The 27778-nt window shown below is 49.7% G+C and overlaps 1 protein-coding gene across 14 annotated transcripts in view; it reads left to right on the plus strand.

Annotated features, from left to right (window-relative positions):
* EPS8 (EGFR pathway substrate 8, signaling adaptor) overlaps window positions 1-27778 on the plus strand; it is a 149422-nt gene that overhangs the window by 100700 nt on the left and 20944 nt on the right. For 13 of the 14 annotated variants that reach the window (XM_064155604.1, XM_064155603.1, XM_064155607.1 and 10 more), the window contains 11 exons: window positions 1196-1278; window positions 2627-2763; window positions 5246-5319; window positions 6298-6424; window positions 8133-8221; window positions 10643-10717; window positions 12587-12735; window positions 16969-17152; window positions 19811-19944; window positions 23261-23372; window positions 25456-25599. In XM_064155604.1, coding sequence (XP_064011674.1) covers window positions 1196-1278; window positions 2627-2763; window positions 5246-5319; window positions 6298-6424; window positions 8133-8221; window positions 10643-10717; window positions 12587-12735; window positions 16969-17152; window positions 19811-19944; window positions 23261-23372; window positions 25456-25599 — 1308 coding nt within the window. The remainder of the gene's footprint in view (window positions 1-1195; window positions 1279-2626; window positions 2764-5245; window positions 5320-6297; window positions 6425-8132; window positions 8222-10642; window positions 10718-12586; window positions 12736-16968; window positions 17153-19810; window positions 19945-23260; window positions 23373-25455; window positions 25600-27778) is intronic. The other variant, XM_064155613.1, reaches the window with a different exon arrangement.

The following is a 27778-nucleotide window of genomic DNA, read 5'->3' on the forward strand; positions in this document are numbered from 1 at the left end:
ACCTGGCTACAGCCTCCCTTCAGGGAGCTGCAGACAGCAATGAGCTCTGCCCTGAGCCTCCTCTTCTGCAGGCTGCACACCCCCAGCTCCCTCAGCCTCTCCTCACAGGGCTGTGCTCCAGGCCCCTCCCCAGTCTTGCTGCCCTTCTCTCAACACCTTCCAGCACCTCAACATCTCTCTTGAATTGAGGAGCCCTGAACTGGACACAGCACTCAAGGTGCTGAGCACAGGGGCAGAGTAACCTCCCTTGTCCTGCTGGCCACACTGCTCCTGATCCAACCTTGTATCCCTCGACCATATTTTGCAGTGCAGTTTGCTACAGCCTTAGAAGTTCTTTAATCCTCTTGGATCCTAAACTGAGCAAAGTCTTCTGGTCCCAAGGGATGTTACATACATCTCCATTCTGAGTGTACTAAGAAAGACATGGAGCTTGTAAAGTGAGTCAAACACTGACAGATTTGGGCTTTGACAGCTCGTGTAATAAATTCATTAGTCTCCTGAAGACTTGTAACAGAGCATCCTAAATCCTGTGAGAATCTGTGACCTATTTAATGTAAGATCTGTGCAAAGAATGCCTTAGGTGGGCACCAGAATTTCACTTGAGAGTGGCTGGAGGGTGCAGGCTGAAGTTATGGGGAGACAGAAATGTACAGATGAGGATGACACCAAGTTGGGTGGCTGTGTCAGTGTGCTGGAGGGTGGGAAGGCTATGCAGTGATATCTTGAGAGGCTGGAATAGGTGAGCTGAAGGCAGCAGTGTGAGGCTTAACAAGGTCAAGTGCTGCACTTGGACCACAGCAGTGCTGTGCAACGTTACAGGAGAGCTGTGTGGTGGAGAAGCACCTAGGCGTGTTGACTGGTGTCAACCTGTGTTCAGGTAGCCAAGAAAGCCAATGGCATCCTGGTTTGTATCTAGAGTAGTGTGGACAGCAGGTCTAGGGATGTGATTGTACTCCTCTGCTTGGCACTGGTGAGGCTGCACCTTGAGGTACTGCATTCAGTTTTGGGCCCCTCACCAGAAGAAGGACACTGAGGTGCTGGAGTGCATCCATAGGAGAGTGACTAAGCTGCTGAAGGGCCTTGGACATGAGTCTCTCGAGGAATGGCTGAAGGAGCTGGGGTTTAGTGTTCAGAAGAGGAGGCTGAGGTGTTTGTTTCCTGTGTTTGGATGACTGCTTCACTTCTGCCCCTTTAGGCGAGCTTTATCCATGAGGATATTGAAAGTGCAATCAGCGACAGCAAAAGTGGGAAGCAGAAGAAGAGGCTTGAAACTCTCAGGTAAAAAACTAACTTCTGGGTGGCACACAAGGTCATCACAGCATTAGCTGGGGTGGAAGAGACCTCTGGGGTCACCCAGTCCAACCTGTCACCTAACTCTTCTAATTAACTAACCCTTGGTGCTGAGTGCCTCACCGTGAGAGCATTCAGAAGCTTTCCAAGTCTGCCTGATGTCTTTTGCTCCTTCAGTACTTCCAGGGTACACTTCCAAGGTCCCATCCAACCAAGCCTTGAATACTTCCAGGGAACACTTCCAAGGTCCCATCCAACCAAGCCTTGAGTACTTCCAGGGTACACTTCCAAGGTCCCATCCAACCAAGCCTTGAGTACTTCCAGGGTACACTTCCAAGGTCCCATCCAACCAAGCCTTGAGTACTTCCAGGGTACACTTCCAAGGTCCCATCCAACCAAGCCTTGAGTACTTCCAGGGTACACTTCCAAGGTCCCATCCAACCAAGCCTTGAGTACTTCCAGGGTACACTTCCAAGGTCCCATCCAACCAAGCCTTGAGTACTTCCAGGGAACACTTCCAAGGTCCCATCCAACCAAGCCTTGAGTACATCCAGGGAGGGGTATCCACAGGTTCTCTGGGCAGCCTGCAGTGTCTCAGCACCCTCACTGTAAAGAGTTTCTTCCTAATGCTGACTCTAAACCTGCCCTTTTGCAGCCAAAAGCCATTACTCCTTGTCCTGTCTCCACAGGGCCTTGTAGCATGTTGTGTGGCCCTCCCTGGGGAGTGTGCTCCATGGCCAGACCATGGCACTAAGTGCCCCAGACAGGCTTGGCTTCAACACCTCCAGGGACAGCAACTCCACCACCTCCCTGGGCAGCCCATTCCAATGCCAATCACTCTCTCTGACAACAACTTCCTCAGAACATCCAGCCTAGACCTCCCCTACCACAACTTCACACTGTGTCCCCTTCTTCTCTTGCTGCTTGCCTGGAAGAAGAGCCCAACCCCACCTGGCTACAGCCTCCCTTCAGGTAGCTGCAGACAGCAATGAGCTGTGCCCTGAGCCTCCTCTTCTGCAGGCTGCACACCCCCAGCTCCCTCAGCCTCTCCTCACAGGGCTGTGCTCCAGGCCCCTCTCCAGCCTTGCTGCCCTTCTCTGGACACCTTCCAGCACCTCAGCATCTCTCTTGAATTGAGGAGCCCAGAACTGGACACAGCACTCAAGGTGTGGCCTGAGCAGTGCTGAGCACAGGGTCAGAATAAGCTCCCTTGTCCTGCTGGCCACACTGCTCCTGAGCCAGCCCAGGCTGCCATTGGCTCTGCTGCCCACCTGGGCACACTGCTTTAATGTTTCCCCCTGCAGTCTCACTTGAGGGCTTTCTCTTCTCCCTCCAGAATGCTGTCCAAAGCCGAAGGTGCCATCCCGCCGCCGCCGCGGGCGCCTGCACCTGTGCCACCGGGCACCATCACCCAGGTGGACGTGAGGAGCCGTGTGGCAGCCTGGTCTGCCTGGGCTGCTGAGCAGGGGGACTGTGAGTGTTGCTGGGAGCCTGGGGGGTGTTGTGGGCAGTGGGGTTTTATGGTGCTCAGTGATACCCAGAGTGGTCTGGAAGACAGCTTTCGTACCGCTTACAGCAACTGAACCCAGAGAGAGAAACAGCTGTGCTGGGTCACCCCTCTGTCCTTGCTGGCAGCAGGCAGCATTAGTCTCCCAGTCTAGTTCCAGATGCCCCAAGCCACAGTTGCTTGCTCTGGGGAATAAGGCTTGGCTGTCAGAGTCTGACTTGTCATCTGCTTGCACTTAGCCATTTCCTGATGTGCTGTTTGGAGCTGCTTCTGCTTGTCTTTGGTGCTGGGGGTGGGCTATGGATTTTAACCTGGGCTTTTTCAAATGCAATGACATTCCCAGAAGCAAAGTCACAGCATGAGGGAGCTGGAAAACACCCCTGAGATCATCAAGTGCAGCCTGTAACCTAACACCACAACATCAGCTAAGCCATGCCACCAAATGCCATGTCCAGTCTCTTCTGAAAGCCCTCCAGGGATGGTGACTCCACCACCTCCCTGGGCAGCCCATTCCAGTGCCTAATCACTCTTTCCATCAGGAGGTGCTTCCTAACATCCAACCTAAACCTTCCCTGGTGCAGCTTCAGACCATGCCCTCTTGTCCTGCCACAAGTTGCCTGTGAGAAGAGCCTAACTCCCACCTGACTGCACCTTCCTTGTAGGTAGCTGTAGACAGTGAGAAGGTCCCCTCTCAGTCTCCTCCTCTCCAGGCCAACCAATCCCAGCTCCCTCATCAGCCTTCCCCTCCAGTTCCTTCCCCGCTCCTGTCACTCTCCTCTGGCCCCACTCCAGCACCTCAATCTCTCTCTGGCAGTGGAGGGCCCAGAGCTGCACAGTGCTCAAGCTGAGAGCTCCCCAGTGCCAGTACAGGGCAGAATGACAGCCCTGGTGCTGCTGGCCACACTGTTCCTGATACTGGTCAAGATGCCATTGGTCTTCTGTGCCAGTTGGGCACACTGCTGGCTCATGTTCAGCTATCAACCAGTACTCCCAGGTCCCTCTCAGCCATGCTGCTCTCCAGCCACTCATTCCTCCAGGCTGTATTCAGAGTAATCAGTGCTGCCAGAACTCCACTGAAGACAGCATCATTAATTTACTAATAGGAAGAACTTTGGTCAGATACTTCAGACAAAAAAAGGTATAATTATAGATGGAAAGTACAATTATAGATTGAAAATGGTTGGAGATCAGCACTTATAGTCTAATTTTTATTTTGTATGTCTATAAATACATAAATATATATGTATAAAATGTATTTTATGTCTACAAATATATAACTATTATTATATATATGTCTATAAATGTATAACTAGAATTACGTGGCACTTGGTGCCATGGTCTAGCCTTGAGCTCTGTGGTAAAGGGTTGGACTTGATGATCTCTGAGGTCTCTTCCAACCCTGATGATACTGTGATATATATATATATGAAAATCATAGAATCAACCAGGTTGGAAGAGACCTCCAAGCTCACCCAGTCCAACCTAGCACCCAGCCCTGTCCAATCAGCTAGACCATAGCATCATACAATCAAGCAGGTTGGAAGAGACCTCCAAGCTCATCTTGTCCAACCTAGCACCCAGTCCTGTCCAATCAACTAGACCACAGAATCATAGAATCAACCAGGTTGGAAGAGACTTCCAAGCTCATCCAGTCCAACCTGTCACCCATCCCTGTCCAATCAACTAGATCATAGCATCATAGAATCAAGGAGGTTGGAAGAGACCTCCAAGCTCATCTAGTCCAACTTATCACCTATCCCTGTCCAATCAACTAGATTATAGCATCATAGAATCAACCAGGTTGGAAGAGACCTCCAAGCTCATCTAGTCCAACTTATCACCTATCCCTGTCCAATCAACTAGATCATAGCATCATAGAATCAACCAGGTTGGAAGAGACCTCCAAGCTCATCTAGTCCAACCTAGCACCCATCCCTGTCCAATCAACTAGATCATAGCATCATAGAATCAACCAGGTTGGAAGAGACCTCCAAGCTCATCTAGTCCAACTTATCACCTATCCCTGTCCAATCAACTAGATTATAGCATCATAGAATCAACCAGGTTGGAAGAGACCTCCAAGCTCATCTAGTCCAACTTATCACCTATCCCTGTCCAATCAACTAGATCATAGCATCATAGAATCAACCAGGTTGGAAGAGACCTCCAAGCTCATCTAGTCCAACCTAGCACCCAGCCCCATCCAATCAACCAGACCATAGAACCATAGAATCAACCAGTTTGGAAGAGACATCCAGGATCATCCATTCCAACCTGTCACCCAGCCCTGTCCAGTCAAATACAGATATCTCTCCATAAAGATCCCTGTCCAATGACCTGCATGGTTAAACTACTGAACTAGTAAACTGTTTTTTTGTTGTTGCTGCTTGTTTGTTGTTGGCACTTTTTGGTTTTGATGGTTTTGTTCTCCCCTTGCCTCTTCTGCAGTTGAAAAACCCAGGCAGTACCACGAACATGAAGAGACAGCAGAGATGATAGCAGCCAGGATTGACAGAGATGTTGTGAGTGAGACATGCCAAGTGACACTGCTTAACCTCTGTGAAGTTCTGCACCTCTCTGTTGTGGGAAGGCTTTTTTTTCCCCTGTGGGAAATTCAGTTGTAGGGGAAAGCTCTGTGCAGCAGACCTTACAAATAAATAGGCTGTCTTTTTTGGATTGGTGGTTTCCTCCCCTAAAAAGAAGGTGTTGAATGTGGATCAGAAGGGTTTTTTTTTTGCTGTGAAGAGCTAGAAATATAAAAACAATTTTTATGTGATAGACCAGATGCAGAAAACCATCAGAGGATAAGCTCAAACTCCATGAACATTCTGTGATCATTTCTGATGCTGTCTGTAAGCAGTAACATTAGGCAGGCTTTATGGTATAGGCAATATCAAAAGCTGCTTGTTCTAACTTGCTGCTTTTCTACTCTGATGTTGTCCTCAGCAACATCAGGACAGCAGTTTGGGGCCTGCTGAACTCATTTTCCCTTGGGGCTCTGTCATTTTCCTCCACTTGCTCCTTGAAAACAATTCTTCTAAGAGCATAGAGTCATAGAATGGTTTAGGTTGGAAGGGAACTCAAAGCTCAACCAGTTCCAACCCCCTGCCATAGACAGGGACACCTCCCACTAGAGCAGGTTGCTCAAAGCCTCATCCAGCCTGGTCCTGAACACCTCCAGGGAGGTTGTGGAGCACAGAAGCACCCAATGTGATCTTTGATCACATTGGGTGCTTCTGTGCTCCACAACCTCCCTGGGCAACCTGTGCCAGTGTCTCACCACCCTCACTGGAAACAACTTTCTTCCTAACATCCACTTCCAATCTCCCCTCTGCCAGTTCAAACCCTAATTTCACTAGAATGTTCCAATTAGCCTCAAACCAGCAGGGCAGTGTTCTAGCAAGGCCTTTTTCCCCAGGGAAGCTGTTGGTATCTCAGAGTGTAGTTGTTTGATTTCTGGAGTCCTGTAGAGAAACTCTTCCCTTTCTTTTCTGCCACAGCAAATTCTGAACCACATTTTGGATGACATCGAGTATTTTGTTACTAAACTCCAAAAAGCTGCTGAGGCATTTGCTGAACTTTCTAAGAGGAAGAAGAGTAAGAAAAGCAAAAAGAAAGGACCTGGAGGTAGGAGGTCGTTTTGCACCTGTATTTTGAGTGTGAGCAGTGAGTCTCTCACCTGCATTTTGAGTGTGAGCAGGGTGTGCTCAGTGAGCAGGGGACCACAAGGATCAGCCAGTTCCAATCCCTCTGCCATGGCCAGAGAGACCCTACACTAGATCAGCCTGGCCTGAAACACCTCCAGCCATGGGGCCTCAACTACCTCCCTGGGCAACCCATGCCAGCCTCTCACCACTCTCATGCTCAACAACTTCCTCCTCACCTCCAGCCTCACTCTCCCCACCTCCAGCTTTGCACCATTCCCCCCAGTCCTGGCACTCCCTCACAGCCTCAAAAGTCTCTCCCCAGGATCCCTTCAGATCCTGGAAGGCCACAAGAAGGTCACCTGGGAGCCTCCTCTGCTCCAGCCTGCACAGCCCCAACTCTTTCAGTCTGTGCTCACAGCAGAGCTGCTGCAGCCTCTGAGCATCCTCCTGGCCCTGCTCTGGACACTCTCCAGCATCTCCACAGCCCTCTTGTCCCAGGGGCTCCAGAACTGGATGCAGTACTGCAGGTGGGGTCTCAGCAGAGCACAGCAGAGGGGGAGAATCCCCTCCCTGGCCCTGCTGGCCACACTTCTGCTGCTGCAGCCCAGGCTCTGCTTGGCTTTCTGGGCTGCAAGTGCACACTGCTGGCTCCTGTTGAGCTCCTAGTCCACCAGCACCCCCAAGTCCCTCTCCTCAGGGCTGCTCTCCAGCCAGTATTCCAATTAGTCTCATATCAGCACACATCTGGTTGGAAGAGACCTGAAAGCTCATCCAGTCCAACCGGTCACTAAGCACCAGGTGCACAGGCTGCTTCAACACCTCCAGTGATGGTGACTCCACCACAAGATCACAGAATTTCTTAGATTGGCTAAGACCTTCAGGACCTTTGAGTCCAAGCATCAGTTTCACACTGACGAGTCCTTGACTAAACCAAAGCCCTCAGCACAACATCTCATCACTGTGGATCGCTATGGTTGGAAAGGACCACCAGGATCATCCAGTCCAAACTTCATCCCAGCAGCCTTCATCACCAAACCACAGCCTCAAGCGCCACATCCACTCTCATTTTAAACACCTCCAGGGATGGTGACTCCACCACCTCCCTGGGCAGCCTGTGCCAGTGCCAGACCACCCACTCAGGAAAGAACTTCCTCCCAACAGCCAACCTAACCCTCCCCTGATGCAACTCGAGGCTATTTCCCCTTGTCCTATCATTAGTTAGTGGGGAGAAGAGACCAGCTCCCAGCCTCACTACAGCCTCCTTTTACGTAGCTGTAGAGAGCAATAAGGTCCCCTTTCAGCCTCCTCTTCTCCAGACTAGGCAGCTCCAGTTTCCTCAGCCATTTGAGAGCCCTCTCTGGGAAGGAATATTTCCTAGCATCAAGCCTGAAATGTGAGGAGGTTGTGTTGGGATTTTTTATCTTGAAGGTAGTCATTTGCTTTCAGTTTGAGCACAAAAAAAATCCTCTGCAGTAGATACTTAGAGGGAAACCTTTGAAAAAACATTTGCTTCAAGTCAGTGGGGAGTGACTGGATGCAGATGGCTGCAGGATCTGTGCACTGGTGTGGCTCTGTACTCGGTGAATTCTGCAAGCTGAGTGTGTGTTTGTGGTTCCCACAGCTGTAGCAATGACAGCAGTCAGGCACCATATGAGTGGGTAAATCCAATCTCCTTTTTTGTTTGCCAGAGGGAGTTCTTACTCTCCGTGCAAAACCACCACCTCCAGATGAATTTGTTGACTGCTTCCAAAAATTCAAGCATGGCTTTAATCTTCTGGTAAGTGACTGCTAGTGGGTGTAGTGGTGTGAGGTGGTGTGGTGAGTTGGCTGTCACTTGCCCGCCGCCCCAACACTTAAAGTCTCCCAGGCTGGACTCAGTTGATCTGGAAATGGGAAGAATGAAGCTTTATAGAACCACAGAATCAACCAGGTTGGAAGAGATCTCTAAGATCATCCAGCCCAACCTAGCACCCAGCTTTGTCCTGTCATAGAAACACAGAATCAGCCAGGTTAGAAGAGACCTCCAAGCTCATCCAGTCCAACCTAGCACCCAGCCCTGGCCAATCATAGAATCAACCAGGTTGGAAGAGACCTCCAAGCTCATCCAGTCCAACCTAGCACCCAGCCCTGTCCAGTCATAGAATCAGGCAGATTGGAAGAGACCTCCAAGCTCATCCAGTCCAACCTAGCACCCAGCCCTGTCCAGTCATAGAATCAGGCAGGTTGGAAGAGACCTCTAAGCTCATCCAGTCCAACCTAGCACCCAGCCCTGTCCAATCATAGAATCAAGCAGGTTGGAAGAGACCTCCAAGCTCATCCAGTCCAACCTAGCACCCAGCCCTATCCAGTCACCCAGACCATAGCAGTGAGTGTTTCACCAAGGCTTTTCTTGAACACCTCCAGGGCCTGACTGCCCTCACATGCTGACTTTTTCCTTTTCCACCCAAAGCTGGACTTGGGCCAGAGCAGAAGTTGGCCTTTAAGCCAGCTTTGGGATGCTCTACACAGTGACTAACTCAGCACACTTCTTATTGAGCATTGTAGTGTTTCTCCTTTCCTTGGTCCATTAAAGCCTGGGAAATAAGCCTTAGATGATAAGAGAATTTCTAGGAATGTCTCTTTGGTTCACAGTTCTGTTCTGTGCTTTCCAGCATCACCATCTGTGGTCTTAATTTAGCTTTATTCAGCTCTGTGCTGGTTGTCCTCATTACATAGGACCTTTATGGCCTCAGAACACTTGTTCTGACAAATTGCTGTCACTTTATAACTTCTCAACAAGCAGAGACACTAATTTGAGAGCCTTGTCCTGGCATCTCCTCTTCTGCAAGAGCTATTAAAGGAATGTGGCAAGCAGGACACCTTCAAAGCATTTAATTTCACATACTGACTGTCCCAATTGCTGGGGAAGCTGTGCCAACAGGGATAATTGTTCTTGCATTCACTGAGACAAATGAGCCTTTTTCTTCCTCTTGGGGGATGAATTCTGACTGTGAGAGCTGTAGGAGATGTTTAGAAATGTTAAGGAGCTCTACTTTTTATTTAAACCCTAAAGTGAATGCTGTGATTCTGACCATGGATGGTTTAGAACATGCTGATGCTTCTCACTAATAGTGCTGGTAATGTTCATTTTTAACCTCCCTTGTTCTTCCTTCTTACCACCTGCTGCATTTCATAGCATCACAGAATGATTTAGGGTGGAAGGGAACTCAAAGCTCAGCCTGTTCCATAGGTAGGGACACCTCCCACTAGAACAGGTTGCTCAAGGCCTCATTCAACCTGGCCTTGACCACCTCCAGGGAGGTTGTGGAGCACAGAATCAAAGATCACATTGGGTGATTCTGTGCTCCACAACCTCCCTGGGCAACCTGTGCCAGTGTCTCACCACTCTCAACCTGTGCCAGAGTCTCACTACTCTCACTGGAAACAACTTTCTTCCTAACATCCAGTTTCAATCTCCCCTCTGCCAGTTCAAACCCATTCCTCCTCATCCTGTCATTACAAGACCTTGTCAGTAGTCCCTCCCCAGCCCTCCTTCAGATGCTGGAAGGCTACTCCAAGGTCTCCTCCAAGCCTTCTCTTCTCCAGACTGCAGAGTCCCAACTCTCTCAGCCTGTCCTCAGAGCAGAGCCCTCTGAGCATCTTCATGGCCTTCTCTTTGGGCTCACTCCATCAGTTCCATGTCCTTGTGTTGGGGGCTCCAGAACTGTAGACAGTAGTCCAGGTGGGTACAGAGAGGACAAGAATCACTGTAGCAAAACTGAAGAAGTTACAGGGAGGATCAGAATGTTCCAAGGAACTGCTTTAGCCTGGAAAAGAGCAAACAGAGGAAGAATGTAATAAATCTGTGAACAGTTATGAGGATGAGTGGGAAAAGCAAGCAGAGAGGAGTTGCTCAATTTTCCTTTTGAAAAGCAACTACAGAATAGAAATGAAGCTAAGAGATGGCAAATTTCCAAGGGAGATGTGTGCTCATAAAGAAACTTTTCCATTGTGGAAGTTCTGCTCTTTTTTTTTTGCACAGTAGGTGCTAGAGATGTACAGGAATGCAAAAGCAGTTGGATGAATGAACCCTTACACTGAGCAGATAAAGCCCTGGGCTTGGCTGGACCTAGAGCAGGGCTGGCCTTCCTCAGGCCAGGATTTGGTGCTGTCAAAGTTAACTGTTTGTTAAAATGTGCCATTTTTGTCTTTCCTCCAGGCCAAATTGAAGTTCCATATCCAGAATCCTAGTGCAGCTGAACTGGTTCATTTTCTCTTTACCCCACTACATATGGTAAGGTTTTATAATGCTCCTCCAAGTTTTCCTGCAGAAGTAAGAATCATAGAATCAGTCAGGTTGGAAGAGAGCTCCAAGCTCATCCAGTGCAACCTAGCACCCAGCCCTGGCCAGTCATAGAATCAACCAGGTTGGAAGAGACCTCCAAGCTCATCCAGTCCAACCTAGCACCCAGCCCTGGCCAGTCATAGAATCAGGCAGGTTGGAAGAGACCTCCAAGCTCATCCAGTCCAACCTAGCACCCAGCCCTGGCCAGTCAACCAGACCATGGCACTAAGTGCCCCAGCCAGGCTTTTACAGAACACCTCCATGTTTTAGATGTTGGGTGCTGTTGGAGAGGTGTGTCACAGGCAGAAGAGCTGGATTTCCAGTGTTTCTTGCCCAGCAGCTTGCAGGACTGTAGCCCTTCTGATTTTATATCATGTATTTGGAAATGCCCAATGCAGACAGTAGGGTCTGTACCACTCAGACATAGAATGGAATCATAGAATCAAACAGGTTGGAAGAGACCTCCAAGCTCATCCAGCCCATCCTATCACCCAGCTGTATCTAATCAACCAGAGCATGGCACTAAGTCTTGCATTTATGTGCTCTGTAACCTTTTCAAGGATAACAAGATGGAAATGTTGTGTCCTTGGAAAATAACTGAGGGGAAATGTGTTCCTCAGGATGAAATTCTCTTCAGAAGAGCATTCTGAGACTTTCCTGCCTATGTTCCCATCTAAGCTGTGTTTATTTAAGCCATCTTTAGCTTTCTGTGTTACAGTTTGCCATCATAACTTTTAATTAACACAACACTGAGATGCCTTATACAATGCAGGAGGAGAGCTGGCAGCATAAGCATACATCTCAGGGAAGTGGATGTGGTTTTGATCAGTAGAACAAAACCAACACTGCCAAAATTGGATCTAAGTGTAAAATATTTGATGACCAGAATCACAGAATGTCAGGGGCTGGGAGGGATCTCCAAAGCTCATCCAGTCCAACCCCTGCCAGAGCAGGATCACCCAGAGCAGATCACACAGGAATGCATCAGATGGTTCTTGAATATCTCCAGAGAGGGAGACTCCACAGCCTCCCTGGGCAGCCTGTTCCAGGGCTCTGTCACCCTCACAGGGAAAAAAAAATCCTCCTGTTTAAATGAAACTTCTGTGCCTCAGCTTCCACCACTGCCCCTTGTGCTGGCACTGGGCATCACCCAGCAGAGCCTGGCTCCAGCCTCCTGCCACTCACCTGCACACATTAATAACCATTGCTGAGGTCACCTCTCAGCTCCTCCTCTGCCAGCAGCACAGCCCCAGCTCCCTTAGGCTCTCCTCCTAACAGAGCTGTTCCATTCCCTTCAGCATCTTTGTGGCTCTGTGCTGCACTCTCTCCAGCAGTTCTATGTCCCCCTTGAACTGGGGGGCCCAGAACTGGACACAGTACTCCAGATGTGGCCTCAGCAGGGCAGAGCAGAGAGGCAGGAGACCCTCACTCAGGCTACTAACCACAGCCCTTCTAATCCACCCCTGAATGGCATTGCCCCTCCTGTCCACCAGAGCACATTGCTGGCTCATGGTCAACCTCCTATCCACCAGCACCCCCAAATCCTTCTTCCCTTCACTGCCTTCCAACAGGACCCTCCTGGCCATGAGCTCACATTGCTGGCTCACAGTCAACCAACATCAGTTCACCTGCAATCAGTGCTTTAGTTGTCTCCAGGACATTAAGAAACGTGGTTAACTGGGTTAAGAAAGATGGAAACATGGAAGCATGTTTTTGGGGGAGGTGGTGGGGGTGGGGTTGTTGAATAATGAGTAATAACTTCTGTTCACATCATGACCCTGTGTTTATTCCTGGTGTTATTTGCATCCCTGGCTTTAGGTGGTCCAGACAACAGGTGGTCCAGAGCTTGCTGGTACAGTACTCAGCCCCCTCTTAACAAAAGATACCATAGACTTTCTGAGGTACACTGTCACCAGTGAGGAGGGACAGTTATGGATGTCACTGGGTGACACATGGACCAAAGCCAGGTGAGAAAAAGCCTTTGCCTACTTCAGACCTGATCTCTGAACTTCGGTTTATCAACGTGAGCTTAACTAGACTGTCCTCCCCTCAGTAAACTCCAAATTCCTTTGTTAGGGTTTTGGCTCTTCAAAAGCTTTGCCCTTTGAAGCTTTTCAAGGGGGAATCTTTGAGCCTCAGAGGGCTTTGAGTGTGGTTTGATTTGAGGGGTCTCGGGGGGAGAGAAAACGCAGTCAGAGGTGTTTGTTCTGTTCACAGCATCAGGAATCTCCTGATAGAACCTCCTGCAGCATTTCTTTCTGAGCTGTCCTTTTGCATGTCCCTGCCTTTTCTTCACCATTATTTTCCCAGCCCAGCCATGTGGGCTTCACTAAAAGTCAATTTGAAGAGGCTGCAGTAAAAAGTGACAACGTATTGAGTAGCATGATAGAGATTTCTGTTTTCAATTTCCAGTCCTTATGAAAGGCAAAAGATTCACCATGGCTTGACTGCTGCAAAAGCATCATCATGCTGTGGAGAAAATGCTTCTGCATTTTAAACACTGTTCATTGGCCCAAACCATGGTATGGAATCATAGAGTCCTAGAATCACTCAGGGGTGGAAGGAACCACAAGGATCTTCTAATTGCAACCCCCCTGCCATGCCCAGGGACACCCTACCCTAGAGCAGGCTGCCCACAGCCTCAGCCAGCCTGGCCTTAAACACCTCCAGCCGTGGGGCCTCACCCACCTCCCTGGGCAACCCATTCCAGCCTCTCACCACTTTCATGCTCAACAACTTCCTCCTCACCTCTAGCGTCACTCTCCCCACCTCCAGCTTTGCTCCATTCCCCCCACTCCTGGCACTCTCTGACACAAGAAAGTCACCTGGGAGCCTCCTCTGCTGCAGCCTGCACAGCCCCAACTCTTTCAGTCTGTGCTCACAGCAGAGCTGCTGCAGCCTCTGAGCATCCTCCTGGCCCTGCTCTGGACATGCTCCAGCACATCCACGTCTCTCTTGTAATAGGGGCTGCAGAACTGGCTGCAGTACTCCAGGTGGGGTCTCAGCAGAGCATATCCTTTATTGTGAGCATATCTTTTACACTGCATTTAATGGATTCATTATTATGGTTAGGTTTAGCTAAAAATGAACTCTTTTGTGCATTTTTGGTTTTTGAAATAGCTCACAGGATCGCAGAACAGCTTTAGGTTGGAGAGACCCCCAGAGATCAGTAAGTCCAAACATCCCTTGCCAGAGCAGGACCAGAGAATCTAGCACAGGTCATAGAATTGAACCAGGTTGGAAGAGACCTCCAAGCTCAGCCAGTCCAACCTAGCACCCAGCCCTGGCCAATCAACCAGACCACGGCACTAAGTGCACCAGCCAGGCTTGGCTGCAACACCTCCAGGGATGGCAACTCCACCACCTCCCTGGGCAGCCCATTCCAATGCCAATCACTCTCTCTGACAACAACTTCCTCCTAACATCCAGCCTAGACCTCCCCTGGCACAACTTGCGACTCTGTCCCCTTCTTCTGTTGCTGCTTGCCTGGTCGCAGGTACAGGTGGCACAGGAACACATCCAGATGGGGCTTGAAAGTCTCCAGACAAGGAGACTCCACAACCTCTCTGGGCAGCCTGTGCCAGTGCTCTGTGACCCTCACAGTAAAGATATTTTTCCTCATATTGATGTGGAACTTCCTGTGCTGGAGTTTCCATCCATTGCCCCTTGTCCTATCCCAGGGCACAAGTGAGCAGAGCCTGTCCCTGTCCCTTCCTTCCTGACCTCCAGCCCTCAGATGTTTATAGACATTGATGAGATTCCCCTCCCAGCCTTCTCCTCTCCAAACTGAAGATATAGTTACATAACACATAGATTTTCTCTATAATACATAATGTACATACAATAAATACATAGTTTGAAAGTCCTTAGGTAAATAGGAGATGCAAAATAAAAAGCTTAAGTGAGCAAAGTGCTTTTAACTCCATCTCTGGCAGAAAAAGTGGCATTTGGTGAAGGCTGCAGTCACTTGAGCTGGAAGCATATTGTGTATTTTGTGGTTATTTATGCCTGGGCTTAGGTTTCAAATTGGAACAGAAGCCTTACCAAGTGGATTTCTCTTATTAGTCAATTGGTTAAAAAGCAGTGGAGTGTTTTGCTGGTAAGGCTGCAGGGGAAGCCCTAGAGCATGGAGTGACAAACCTCCTCAGAGCAGGGTCCTTCCCTTCCCTGCTCTCATTCTGCTGGAGGACCAGGCACGTTTGAATTAATCCTTTGGGCCCATCCTTTGGTCTGCTGCTACAGCATGAGCTGGAAAGAGGAGTTACAACTCCTCCTGTTTGCCAGAGCTTACCCAGCAATGCACCATCCACTTGCCTTGACCTGCTTCAGGCTCTGCTGGCTTCAGAGCAGCCTGCTGTGGAAATTGCCTTGCAGCACTTGAGCCTCATGCAGGGCAAGTGTGGATCCTTGGGTGAAATAATGAGCTTCTTGGGAACTACCATCAGCATCCTGAAAAGCATTTAATGGAAAGAGAAGCAGCTTGTGTTGGGCAGTGAAGAATGAAGCACTTATAGAGCTGCTTGACCCACGGAGATTAGAAGTAATGATTGATCTCCATGTCCAGAGGTACACTGTGAGATTGTGCAGCAGCAGAGGTGAATGATACAACTCAAGGGTCGGTGCCCCAGCTCAGGCCTGCTAATGGGCTGGTAATTACTGACTGCTCCTGCAGCTCCTGTGACTGGAGCATTGGGTTTGAGCAGTGTCAGCATCAAGCCCGTTGGAAGGGCTGTAATGTGCATCACTGCTGCCAGAGAATGTGTTATGAATAGGGAATGCCAGGGGAGCTCTGAAAACAGTGCTTTCAGAAGGTCAGTCTGGACTAGAAAACAGCAACTGGTGATAATTCCTGTGCCTTGGAGCACAGACCTGGGGACTCTGTCAAGCTGTTGTTTCACTTGTTCTTCTAGGTATAGCTCACAGAGTCATAGAATCAGCCAGGGTTGGAAGGGACCACAAGGATCATCTAGTTGCAAGCCCCCTGCTATGGGCAGGGGCACCCTACCCTAGATCAGGCTGCCCAGAGCCCCATCCAGCCTGGGCTGCTCAGGCCCCTTAAGCTTGCATGCTTCATACCTGCTCTCAGACCTTCTTAGAGAGCAGCTGTTGCTCTGCAGTCTCTCTCTGGTGCTTTAACACAAACAGAGCATTGCAGTAGTTTCCCCATCTAACAGTTAAACCAAGTTGTAGATTTGCTCATGGTGATCCTTCCATCACTCATCCTTTTGCTCATGCTGATCCTTCCATCACTCATCCTTTTGCTCATGCTGATCCTTCCATTGCTCATCCTTTTGCTCATGCTGATCCTTCCATCACTCATCCTTTTGCTCATGCTGATCCTTCCATCACTCATCCTTTTGCTTATGCTGATCCTTCCATCACTCATCCTTTTGCTCATGCTGATCCTTCCATCACTCATCCTTTTGCTCATGCTGATCCTTCCATCGCTCATCCTTTTGCTCATGGTGATCCTTCCATCAATCATCCTTTTGCTCATGGTGATCCTTCCATCACTCATCCTTTTGCTTATGCTGATCCTTCCATCACTCATCCTTTTGCTCATGGTGATCCTTCCATCAATCATCCTTTTGCTCATGGTGATCCTTCCATCACTCATCCTTTTGCTTATGCTGATCCTTCCATCACTCATCCTTTTGCTCATCCTGCTCCTTCCATTGCTCATCCTTTTGCTCATCCTGCTCCTTCCATTGCTCATCGTTTTGCTCATGCTGATCCTTCCATCACTCATCCTTTTGCTCATCCTGCTCCTTCCATTGCTCATCCTTTTGCTCATGCTGATCCTTCCATCACTCATCCTTTTGCTCATCCTGCTCCTTCCATTGCTCATCCTTTTGCTCATGGTGATCCTTCCATCACTCATCCTTTGCTCATGGTGATCCTTCCATCACTCATCCTTTTGCTCATGCTGATCCTTCCATCACTCATCCTTTGCTCATGGTGATCCTTCCATCACTTATCCTTTGCTACAAGGCAGTGTTTTCCCACTGGCAAGTGCTTACAGCAGGAACAGTTCCTCTCTGCAGGGCGCAGCAGGGAGGTGTAGCTGTCAGTAAGTGTTTCCTGCCAGTTGTGGCTGTTACTGTAATCCCAGCCTCTCCTCCACACTAACAAAGACTTAGGGAGCCTCTGAAGGCAGTGTTTGTGTGGCCCCTGACACAGGTCTCTGCCTTCCCATGCAGAGCGGACTGGCCCAAGGACCATTTCATCCCCCCCTACGTCCCGCGTTTCCGCAACGGGTGGGAGCCTCCTTTGCTGAACTTCCTGGGAGCTCCCAAGGAGCAGGAGCTCAATCACCTGGCTGAGTCTGTGGCAAACGTTGCAGAGCAACAACGGAAGCAAGAGATGAAGAGACTGTCAACTGAGGTAGGGCACCTGCAAAGGCCTTTGCTGAATCGTAGAACTGCTCAGGGCTGGGAGGGACCTCTAAAAACTCATCCAGTCCAGTCCCTGCCAGAGCAGGATCTCCTAGAGCAGATCACACAGGAACACATCCAGGCAGGTTTGGAATATCTCCTGGGGAGCCTGTTCCAGGGTTCTGTCACCCTCACAGGGAAGAAATTCCCCCTGATGTTTAAATGAAACTTCCTGTGCCCCAGCTTCCACCACTGCCCCTTGTGCTGGCACTGGGCATCACCCAGCAGAGCCTGGCTGCAGCCTCCTGCCACTCACCTGCACACATTGATAACCACTGCTGAGGTCACCTCTCAGCTCCTCCTCTGCCAGCAGCACAGCCCCAGCTCCCTCAGGCTCTCCTCCTAACAGAGCTGTTCCATTCCCTTCAGCATCTTTGTGTCTCTGTGCTGGACTCTCTCCAGCAGTTCTATGTCCCTCTTGAACTGGGGGGCCCAGAACTGGACAGAGTGCTCCAGATGTGGCCTCAGCAGGGCAGAGCAGAGAGGCAGGAGAACCTCTCTCGACCTACTAGCCACAGCCCTTCTGATCCACCCCTGAAAGGCATTGTCCCTCCTGTCCACCAGAGCACATTGCTGGCTCATGGTCAATCTCTCACCCACCAGGACCCCCAAATCCTTCTTCCCTTTGCTGCCTTCCGACAGGTCAGTCCCCAACCTATCCTGATCCCTGGGGCTGTTTTTTCCCAGGGGCAAGAAGCTACCCTTGCCCTTGTTGAATTTCATTCCATTTCTTCCAGCCCAGCCCCCCAAAACTTTCAGATGCTTGTTCAAGGGAGTTGATTTAATTTTTCATGGCAGCAATGTTGGTTTGGTAGTTTGGTGCCAACTTAGCCAAAAGACATAAACCCCAGAAACCTCTATCCCAGTTCACTGAAGATGTTTGTGTGCCTGGCACCTGGGATGCCAGGCCTTAGATTCATGACTCTTGCTGAATTCTCTTTTGGCCTTGGGCAAGTTGTTTGACTTCCATCCCTTGGCTCCCTCGCACCGCTGCCTCCTCAGCACATCCCTAGGGCGAACGGCGCTGAGCTGCTTAATAGCTGTGAACTGCTGTAGGTGCTCAGCTGGAAAAAGCTGCACCAGTGCAAAATGCTTTTTGTCCACAGCAAACAGGAGCACCCTGGAGTAGGTGATGGCAGAAGAATTGTTCTTTCCTAAGGCTTCTCTAATAACTTCCCTAATGAAGAGTGCTGGAAAAATCAGATGAGGATTTCAGTGTTCATCTCTTGCCGCTAATTGGCCTGGTGACACTGCAGGGTGACACTGCAGGGTGACACTGCTCTCCTGAGGAGCCAGGCTGCATGTCAAGAGCTGTGCTGCTCTAAGGATGGGGAGGGAGTTCACGTGGCTGCCCTCCCTGCAGGCTAGGGACCGCTCTGCCATCTGGCAAAGGGCACTGGAAGTTGCTCCTCATGAGAACTGTGATTTTTAGCCCTGTAGATGAGTGTCTCTGGGTGCTTGGGTGAGATACTTCGAGGCAGAAATGAGGTGCACGGATTTTCTGTAGCCCAAAAACCACACAACAAAACCCCAAAACCCAAAAAACCACACCAAAAAAAAACCCCAAACAAACAAACAAAAAAGAAGGAAAGAAATAAATAAGCAAAGCTCCAAACCCAAGATTAGAGATTTGGCAGCTTCTGATGATTTTTCAGCTGGATGGTGGTTTAAAGAGAAGACCTAAACTGTGGAGCTTCAGAAGCAAACTGGTTAGCTTGTTTTTCTTTTGGGGAAGGGTGGTGGAATCATTTCTTGTACTAGAAGCTGAGTTGCATTGCTGGATTTAATTTGGTGGGGTGTTGTTTTTTTTTTCTTTAAGGATAACTGTTTTAAGTATCATTTTCTAAAGCCTTGAATGTAGAATCACAGAATGGGTTAGGTTGGAAAGGACCTCGAGGATCATCCAGTTCCAACCCCCTGCCATAGGCAGGGACACCTCCCACTAGAACAGGTTGCTCAGGGCCTCATTCAGCCTGGCTTTGAGCACCTCCAGGGAGGCTGTGGAGCACAGAATCACCCAAGGTGATCTCTGATCTCTGATCACCTTGGGTGATTCTGTGCTCCACAGCCTCCCTGGGCAACCTGTGCCAGTGTCTCACCACCCTCACTGCAAAGAACCCTTCCCTAACACCCCTCTGCCACTTCAAACCCATTCCTCCTCATCCTGTCATTACAAGACCTTGTCAGTAGTCCCTCCCCAGCCTTCCTGCAGCCCCCTTCAGACACTGGAAGGCCACTCCAAGCTCTCCTGGAAGCCTTCTCTTCTCCAAGCTGCACAGCCCCAACTCTCTCAGCCTGTCCTCAGAGCAGAGCTGCTGCAGTCCTCGGAGCATCTCACCCCAGAGACCTGTTTGTCTGAAGAATAACCCAGTGCAGTATTGATGCAGTGAGATGACTTAGGGTAGAAATTCCTTTCTCCTGCTCCTTTTGATCTGCCTGTTTCTCTGTTTGAAACGCAGAGGTCATTAACTTTTCATGGCAGCAGCAGGAGCATCCCGGGGATGCAGGATGCGCGCGGGATGCTTTGAGGAGGGCTGAAGCCACCTGGGCAGTGTTGCTGCTGACACTAATCCACTTTGTGGCTTTGTTTCTCTCTTTTGTCTTGCAGCCTCCCAGTGTTCCCGACTACCCTCCCTCCGATGGGTATGCATTCAGTAACACAGTGTACAAAAGAGGGCCTCTGCTGGACCAGGGGGCGGCGGTGGCTGCCTTTAAGCAAACTGTTAGCCGCCATGTAGATAGGTAACACTGAATCAACGGCGTGCGTGGTGCTGTGGATAACTGTCCCCACTGACTGCTGTTGGGGGGGGTGGGTCTGTGATTACCTCTGGCTGTGTCTGGAGCAGATGATTGTTTCTGTGAGCAAGCCATCCCGGGTTAGCAGTGGGCACTCTGCATCTGCTTCCCCGAGGCGCATGGTTAAAGCTCCTGCGGGGTCATTTCTCTGCTTGCCTGTGCTGCTGGCTCAAGGCTCTGGTCCAAAATGATGGACCCTGGTTGAGAACACAGAATCCTGCTATTTGGGCTCAAATTTTATGTCTGCTTTGTTTCATCTTCTTAAATCATGCTCTGCTCTTTTTAGAGCTAGAGAGAATGAGAATTCTGCTCTCAGGTCCAGCTGTCCTGCTTTTGAGCGGTGGTTTGATTTCTTCAGTGGCTCACTCAGTGCTCTGCAGTCTCCTGCTTTTTGGTTTCTGGGCTGCTGCATAAATACCCACTTTGAGAATAGCAACTCCTTGTTTCTCCCACTTTCTTCCCAAGACAGCAGGAAATGCTGTGAAGAGTTTGGCTGGCAACCAGTGCCTTTTTGCACATCCTCTTTTATTTGAGCCTGAAGCTCGACAAGATCAAATGCAGTGATCCTTAGAGTCTCAGCCTGGTCTGTGGGGCAGAATTTAGACCAGCAGAAGCAAGTTTCTAAAGCAGTGTTGGAGCTGCCTCCCCCATGCCAGACCATATCCTGTGTAGAGCTTAGGAGCACTATTTTGGCTTAAACTCAGCCCTATCTTCCCTGGTGTGTTTTAACTGGTTAAGATGAAGTTGTTGAACAGCTTTGCATAAAGCCCTGGGTGTGAGTTGTGTTTTAAAGGATTCTGTTGTTACTCTGCCTGCAAATCATTCCCCATGTGGCATGCAGGCTGAAGACTCCACTCTTTTTCCTGAGCTTTGGCTTCATTCCTCACAACAGCAGCAGAAATAGTCACAGAATCATAGAATGGTTTAGGTTGGAAGGGACCTGAAGGATCATCCAGGTCCAACTCCCTGCCATAGGCAGGGACACCTCCCACTAGAACAGGTTGCTTAAGGGCCTCACCCAACCTGACCTTGAGCACCTCCAGAGAGGTTGTGGAGCACAGATTGGCGTTGGAATGGTCTGCCCAGGGTGGTGGTGGTGGAGTCCCCATCCCTGGAGATTGAATGAGACACTTAGTGCATGGTATAGTTGATTAGAAGGTGTTAGGTTGGACTGGAGGTGTTCAAAAACAGCCTGGATGAGGCACTTAGTGCCATGGTCTGGTTGATTGGACAGGGCTGGGTGCTAGGTTGGACTGACTGAGCTTGGAGGTCTCTTCCAACCTGGTTGGTGCAATGATTCTGTGATCTCAAAGGGTCTTTTCCCACCTGGTTAATTCTGTGATTGCAACAGAGTGGAGTGAAAGTGAATTTCAACCAATTCTTTTTGAGTCATGGTTGTTTTGGTTTGTCTCTTGTTAAGGGATCAGGACAGTTGGGTGAGGACGAGATAGAAAGACACAGGCAGTGAAATGAGTTTGGACAGGAAACCTAAGAGCAAAAATTCCTCCAGAAGTGTATTAGTAGCCATATTTCTAAGACAGTAAGTTCAAAAGGAGGTCAAAGATGATTAAACTTTGAGTGGGTGGAAGCAAAAAATTGAGATTCCACTTTGCAGCCTTCCCCCAGGCTGGGGTTCATCCTGTGGGGGGTCCGCTTGCTCTTCAAACACCTCTGCTGGTTCGTCCCTCTTTGGAAATCATCCTTCAATCTAAACACAACTCTCCCTTTGTTCTGCTCTTCACCTCAAGTGAGACAGTTCTCCACAGCCATGCAGTAGCTCCAGCTAACTGGAGCTGGATTGCTCAGGCACCCCTGGGATCCAGGGTCACGCAGCAGCCACACCAGCAACCATCTTCATCCGTATCCCTGTGCCGTGGGGTTGTAGCCAACATTCCAAACCATTGCTTGCTTCGTGGTTCCATTCTCTAGCTGGATTGGGTTTTGAGTCAGACTTTACTACCTGGTGTGGATTTTGGTTGTTGGGTGTAATTTGCAGTTCCTGTTTCTTTTAGACCTGTTTTGAGGGTGCTGGGGGTGGGGGATGGGGGGGTTGCTTCTCAACATGAAGAGACCCTTCCTCCAAGCAGCCAGGAGCTTCTTGCCCAAAGGCCTTGTGAATAGGCCTTTCATCCTGGGAGAAAAAGAAAGGCACAAAGTTAAACCTGGTGAATGAACCTTGTCTGTGGTTGCCAAGAGCTGGTTTTAATGTTTGAATTGAAACAGTAGGCTTGAGATTATTAGGAGTTGAGATTTTGCAGGCAACTGAGAAAACTCATCTAGGTGAGCATTGCTTTAAAGGTTCATTCCAGTGGGGTGGAGGTGGGGGGAGAGGAAAAACATCTGGAAAAAGAAATGAAATGTGTAAAATGTATTCTGTTGTTGAAACAAGAGCTTCACACAAAGCAGAAGGTCTCAGGGATGGACTAAGTAGAGCAGTTTGTTTATGCAGCAAATGATTGTTTGACCTACCAGACTCGATCTAGTCTGTGTGTTTGCTTGAAAGCAATGGCACAGGTTGTTGTCAGACCTCTTGTGATGGTTTGGGTGCTACCTGCCCCCACCCCACACTTAAATCACCCAGATTAGGCTCAGCCAGCTGGAAATTGAGGAATGAAGCTTTATATTCACGGCTCAGCACAGCAGAGAAGCAGAGAGTTACAATATACACAGCTACAGACAAGTTAAAGGTGATAGAGAAACACAGCAGCCCTGCCAGCAACCAGAGTCCCCAGCAGGGGCTCCCAACCACCCTTCCACCTCCTTCCCACCCCTCTACCTTACCCCAGACTTTGCCTTATGTTCAAGGTGAGTTTGGAGAATGGGCATGGGGGGTTAGGAAGCAGAAGGATTAGTCACACAGACAGCAGGTTAGGGAGAGAAGGGAGGCAGCCAGAGCCAGAGAGCAGCTCCCTTATCTATGTGTGTGTTCTTGTTCTGATGCATCTCAGCAAGCCTCTGAGTGCAGCAGCCAGCACCACTGTTCCCTTCTCACAGCCTAGCATCTAATCCCTCTCAGCAAAACATCCCAGCTAGGCTCAGACCAGCACACCTCTTGCAAGCAGTGAGCCAGTAAAGGCTGCAAGCTCTTGAGGTCAGGCACCTCTTTGTCGTTTCCTTTGGCACTTCACTCTGTGTGTTAGGAACTCCACTGGCATCAGGTTGTGGTGGGGTGGGGTTTATTTTTTTGCTTGAAGGTGTTGCAGGCTGTTGGGAGAAGGCATTTTGGCTGTCTTTTATTTGCCCCCTGGCTTTTGCTTTGCAGGAACTACGAGGCACACAGCAAAGCACAGAGCAAGAAATATGCCAAGTGCAAGTATGAATTCATGGCAAGGAACAACAGTGAACTTTCTGTCATGAAAGAGGAGATTGTAGAGGTAACTCTTCCAAAGAGAACTTTCTGGTACTACTCCAAGCTGAGGATACCTTCTCTGGGGACAGTGTGGCTGTCATTAATGACTGCTTCAATGCCTTTGGTTTAACTCCCTCAATAGAGACAGTTCAAGTAACTTATTCTGCATCATGGCTCAGATAAGCAATTTCTGTGCTGACATAGAAGCATTTTGTGTCTCTCCTGTCTTCTCTGGGGTTGCCTTTAAAAGCCTTGTTTAGTGGTATTTAAGTAAGTGTCTCTGGCAAAGGCTCTGTGTGTGCACAGGGGCTGTAGTGGAAGACTCTGCTCTTCTGCAGGAAATGGTGTCCTGAGAGCAGAGATGTGTGAGACTGCACAACAGGTAGTCAGATAGCAGGAACATAGAAGGTTTCAGCTCAGCACGAGGAGAAACTTCTTTCCAGTGAGGGTGACAGAGCCCTGGAGCAGGCTGCCCAGAGAGGTTGTGGAGTCTCCTCCTCTGGAGCCTTTCAAACCCCACCTGGATGCGTTCCTATGTGAACTACCCTAGGGGATCCTGCTCTGGCAGAGGGGTTGGACTGGATGAGCTCTGGAGGTCCCTTCCCACCTCTGCAGTTCTGTGATTCTCCTGAGCAGCCTGCTCCAGTTCCCTGTTTCCCCAGAAGTGCACTCTCTCCCAATCTGTGCTCTCCTGGAATGATGGTTGGTGACTCCTTTTGTCAGCAGCATGGTGCTTGTAGAGCTGCCATCCTCTGCACAAGTGTTAGGCTTTCATTCCTCTGTCTTCTCTACACATCTGAATTCACAGAGGTTGATTACACACTTTTCTTCCATGCCCTTCCCTGAGAGCCACGTTTGGAAACGTTGTGATGGCTTAGAGTGGATGCCTCCTCCAGTAACTGATTGTAAACCTGCCCCAGAGAGAGCAAATCCACTGCAACTCAGAATTTGGAAAGCCAGAAAAATGAAATTGGAGTTTTACACTTTAAATAGAACAGTGTGGAGGGAATAAACTATTACAGAACAGAGTAACCTTAGAGAAGATGGGGATGGAGTCAGGCAGCAGCCAAAACAGCAGCAGGGGAAGGCAGGAGAGGGTGCAGCAGAAGCAGCAAGGTCAGGTACAAGCTGTGCTTCCAGGCATAAAGCTGCTCCAATGAGAGGATATTAACTTATCCACTTGAGAGGACATTAACTTATCCACTGTTCCCATTTTATGGCCTGTCCCTGCAGTGTTCACCTCTCCACTCAGAGCCTGCAGTGCTCTTCCACTTTGAGGTTTCTCTGCTCCTAATTATTTATGTTGGAGCTTCAAATCCAGCTCAAAAGGCCACAACTGTGCAGTCTGACCAAGTGACCTGAATGATAATCAGAGGGACTTACAGGCCTCCCTTGGGCACATCTGTGCCAGTCCCTTTGGCACTCTCAGAACCTCCCTTAGAACATTTGTGTCACCCTTTGGCACCCTCAGAGCCTCCCTTGGGCACATCTGTGCCAGTCCCTTTGGCACTCTCAGAGCCTCCCTTGGGCACATTTGTGCCAGTCCCTTTGGCACTCTCAGAACCTCCCTTAGAACATTTGTGCCAGTCCCTTTGGCACTCTCAGAACCTCCCTTAGAACATTTGTGCCACTCCCTTTGGCACTCTCAGAACCTCTCTTAGAACATTTGTGCCACTCCCTTTGGCACTCTCAGAGCCTCCCTTGGGCACATTTGTGCCAGTCCCTTTGGCACTCTCAGAGCCTCCCTTAGAATATTTGTGCCAGTCCCTTTGGCACTCTCAGAACCTCCCTTAGAATATTTGTGCCAGTCCCTTTGGCACTCTCAGAGCCTCTCTTGGGCACATTTGTGCCAGTCCCTTTGGCACTCTCAGAGCCTCCCTTGGGCACATTTGTGCCAGTCCCTTTGGCACTCTCAGAGCCTCCCTTGGGCACATTTGTGCCAGTCCCTTTGGCACTCTCAGAGCCTCCCTTAGACACATTTGTGCCACCCTTTGGCAGTGTCAGAACCTGTCCCAGCTCTGGTTTGAGCTGATGCAGAGATGAGGTGCTGGCAAAAGCAGGTTAAAAACGTGCAGTTGATCAATATGTGACTAACCAAATGATTTCAGATTCTGGATGACAGGAAGCAGTGGTGGAAAGTCCAGAACAGAAGTGGCAGCACAGGCTTTGTGCCAAACAACATTCTGGACCCTCTGAGGAGTCAAGAAGGTGGTCTAGGATGGCCAGAGCCTGCCTACACCCGCACCATCCAGGTAATGCCTGCTCCTGGGAGCAGAACATCCTTCTGAAGTGCTTGTGTGTGTGTGTGTAGGAGCAAGAGATCCCCAGCAAGGCTAAAATACCTCCCGTGTGTCCAAAATCGTGCAGCCCGAGGCTCCTTTCTGCATTAGCATCAAGTCTAAGGTGAGAGGGAAGTTGCTAGAGTCAGGACCAAAAGCCCTGAAGGGTTGCTGGGTGGGTTTTATATCCTGCTCATTTGCTCAGAGGTGCTAATGTTGACCCTAATGGCTGTGTATGTCTTTATTTCAATTGCAAATATCCTTTGTGGATTGATAGCTGTTGATGCCAAAGAAGGAGTTTGAATTGTTTAAGGTAGGGTGATCTTTGTTTCTCCTAGGAGAGTGAATGCTCTGTATTATTTCTCTGTATTATTTCCCCCCCTGTCTCTGTGTGTCTCTGGTTTGGTCTTGATGTAATTATTGCTGGTTTGCATTCCTTAACAAATGGATGTCTTTGCTCTGGAAAGCAAGTTTGCTGCCCAAACCGAGCTGTGTGGTGCAGCAGACAGGCTAGAGGGCAGGGATCCATCCAGAGGGACCTGGACAGGCTGCAGAGGTGGGCACAAGCCAACCTCATGACGTTCAACAAGACCAAGTGCAAGGTCCTGCAGCTGCACAAATCCAGGCTGGGCAGTGAGTGGCTGGAGAGCAGCCCTGAGGAGAGGGACTTGGGGGTGCTGCTGGAGGAGAAGCTCAGCATGAGCCAGCAGTGTGCACCTGCAGCCCAGAAAGCCAAGCAGAGCCTGGGCTGCAGCAGCAGAAGTGTGGCCAGCAGGGCCAGGGAGGTGATTCTCCCCCTCTGCTGTGCTCTGCTGAGACCCCACCTGGAGTACTGCACCCAGTTCTGGAGCCCCTGGGACAAGAGGGCTGTGGAGATGCTGGAGAGTGTCCAGAGCAGGGCCAGGAGGATGCTCAGAGGCTGCAGCAGCTCTGCTGTGAGCACAGACTGAAAGAGTTGGGGCTGTGCAGGCTGGAGCAGAGGAGGCTCCCAGGTGACCTTCTTGTGGCCTTCCAGCATCTGAAGTGGGCCACAAAAAAGCTGGGGAGGGACTTTTGAGGCTGTCAGGGAGTGCCAGGAGTGGGGGGAATGGAGCAAAACTGGAGGTGGGGAGATTCAGCCTGGCTGTGAGGAGGAAGTTGTTGAGCATGAGAGCAGTGAGAGGCTGGCATGGGTTGCCCAGGGAGGTGGATGAGGCCCCATGGCTGGAGGTGTTTGAGGCCAGGCTGGCGGAGGCTGTGTGCAGCCTGCTCTAGGGTAGGGTGTCCCTGGGCATGGCAGGGGGGTTGGAACTGGCTGATCCTTGTGGTCCCTTCCCACCCTGAGTGATTCTGTGACTCTATGGAGTTTACAGAGCAGGCAGTATGCAGCTGCTGTGCCTGTGCATCAGTAGCACTGCATTCTTCCAACCTACTTCTGGGATTTTTTTCCTTTCATCTTTCAATGTGGAATTAATTTGGAGGTTTTTTTCCGTTGTTTTTTCTTTTGTACATCCAACAGGATTAGAGTGTCCAAAAAAAACTACTAAACCAACTCTTAACATCAGTGCCATTGCCCACCTGAGTTAGGATATAGAGGATAAAGCTGCCACATGTATTTTCAGACAACGCTGAAGTGGGTCAGCAACTCATGAAACAAGAGATTGTGTTTTCCAAGACTGGTTTCTTCTCTTTCACACCTTACTGTTTTGAAAGGTTAGGCAAACAGCTTTGGTTTAAGCAGGAATTCCAGGCTTGACTATGGATTTTTCAGTCCAGATGAAAACCAAACTTCTGCTGAAGCCTGAAGTTTCATTTTTATCCCTTCTGCCTACACACTGTAGCCAACGACTGCAAAATGAGAAGTGCCAAATGCTGTTGGCTGTTTCTGCTACAGACTCACCTCAGAGTCCCAGGCAAAGGTGTTGTGGTGATGGACAAACCAGCAGCAGAAGAAGGGGACACAGTCTCAAGTTGTGCCAGAGCAGGTCTAGGCTGGATGTTAGGAGGAAGTTGTTGTCAGAGAGAGTGATTGGCATTGGAATGGGCTGCCCAGGGAGGTGGTGGAGTCACCGTGCCTGGTGGTGTTCAAGAAGACTGGATGAGGCACTTAGTGCCATGCTCTGGTTGATGCTAGGTTGGGCTGGCTGAGCTTGGAGGTCTCTTCCAACCTGCC

Source organism: Pogoniulus pusillus, chromosome 15 (assembly GCF_015220805.1).
Source record: "Pogoniulus pusillus isolate bPogPus1 chromosome 15, bPogPus1.pri, whole genome shotgun sequence".
Lineage (NCBI taxonomy): Eukaryota > Metazoa > Chordata > Aves > Piciformes > Lybiidae > Pogoniulus > Pogoniulus pusillus.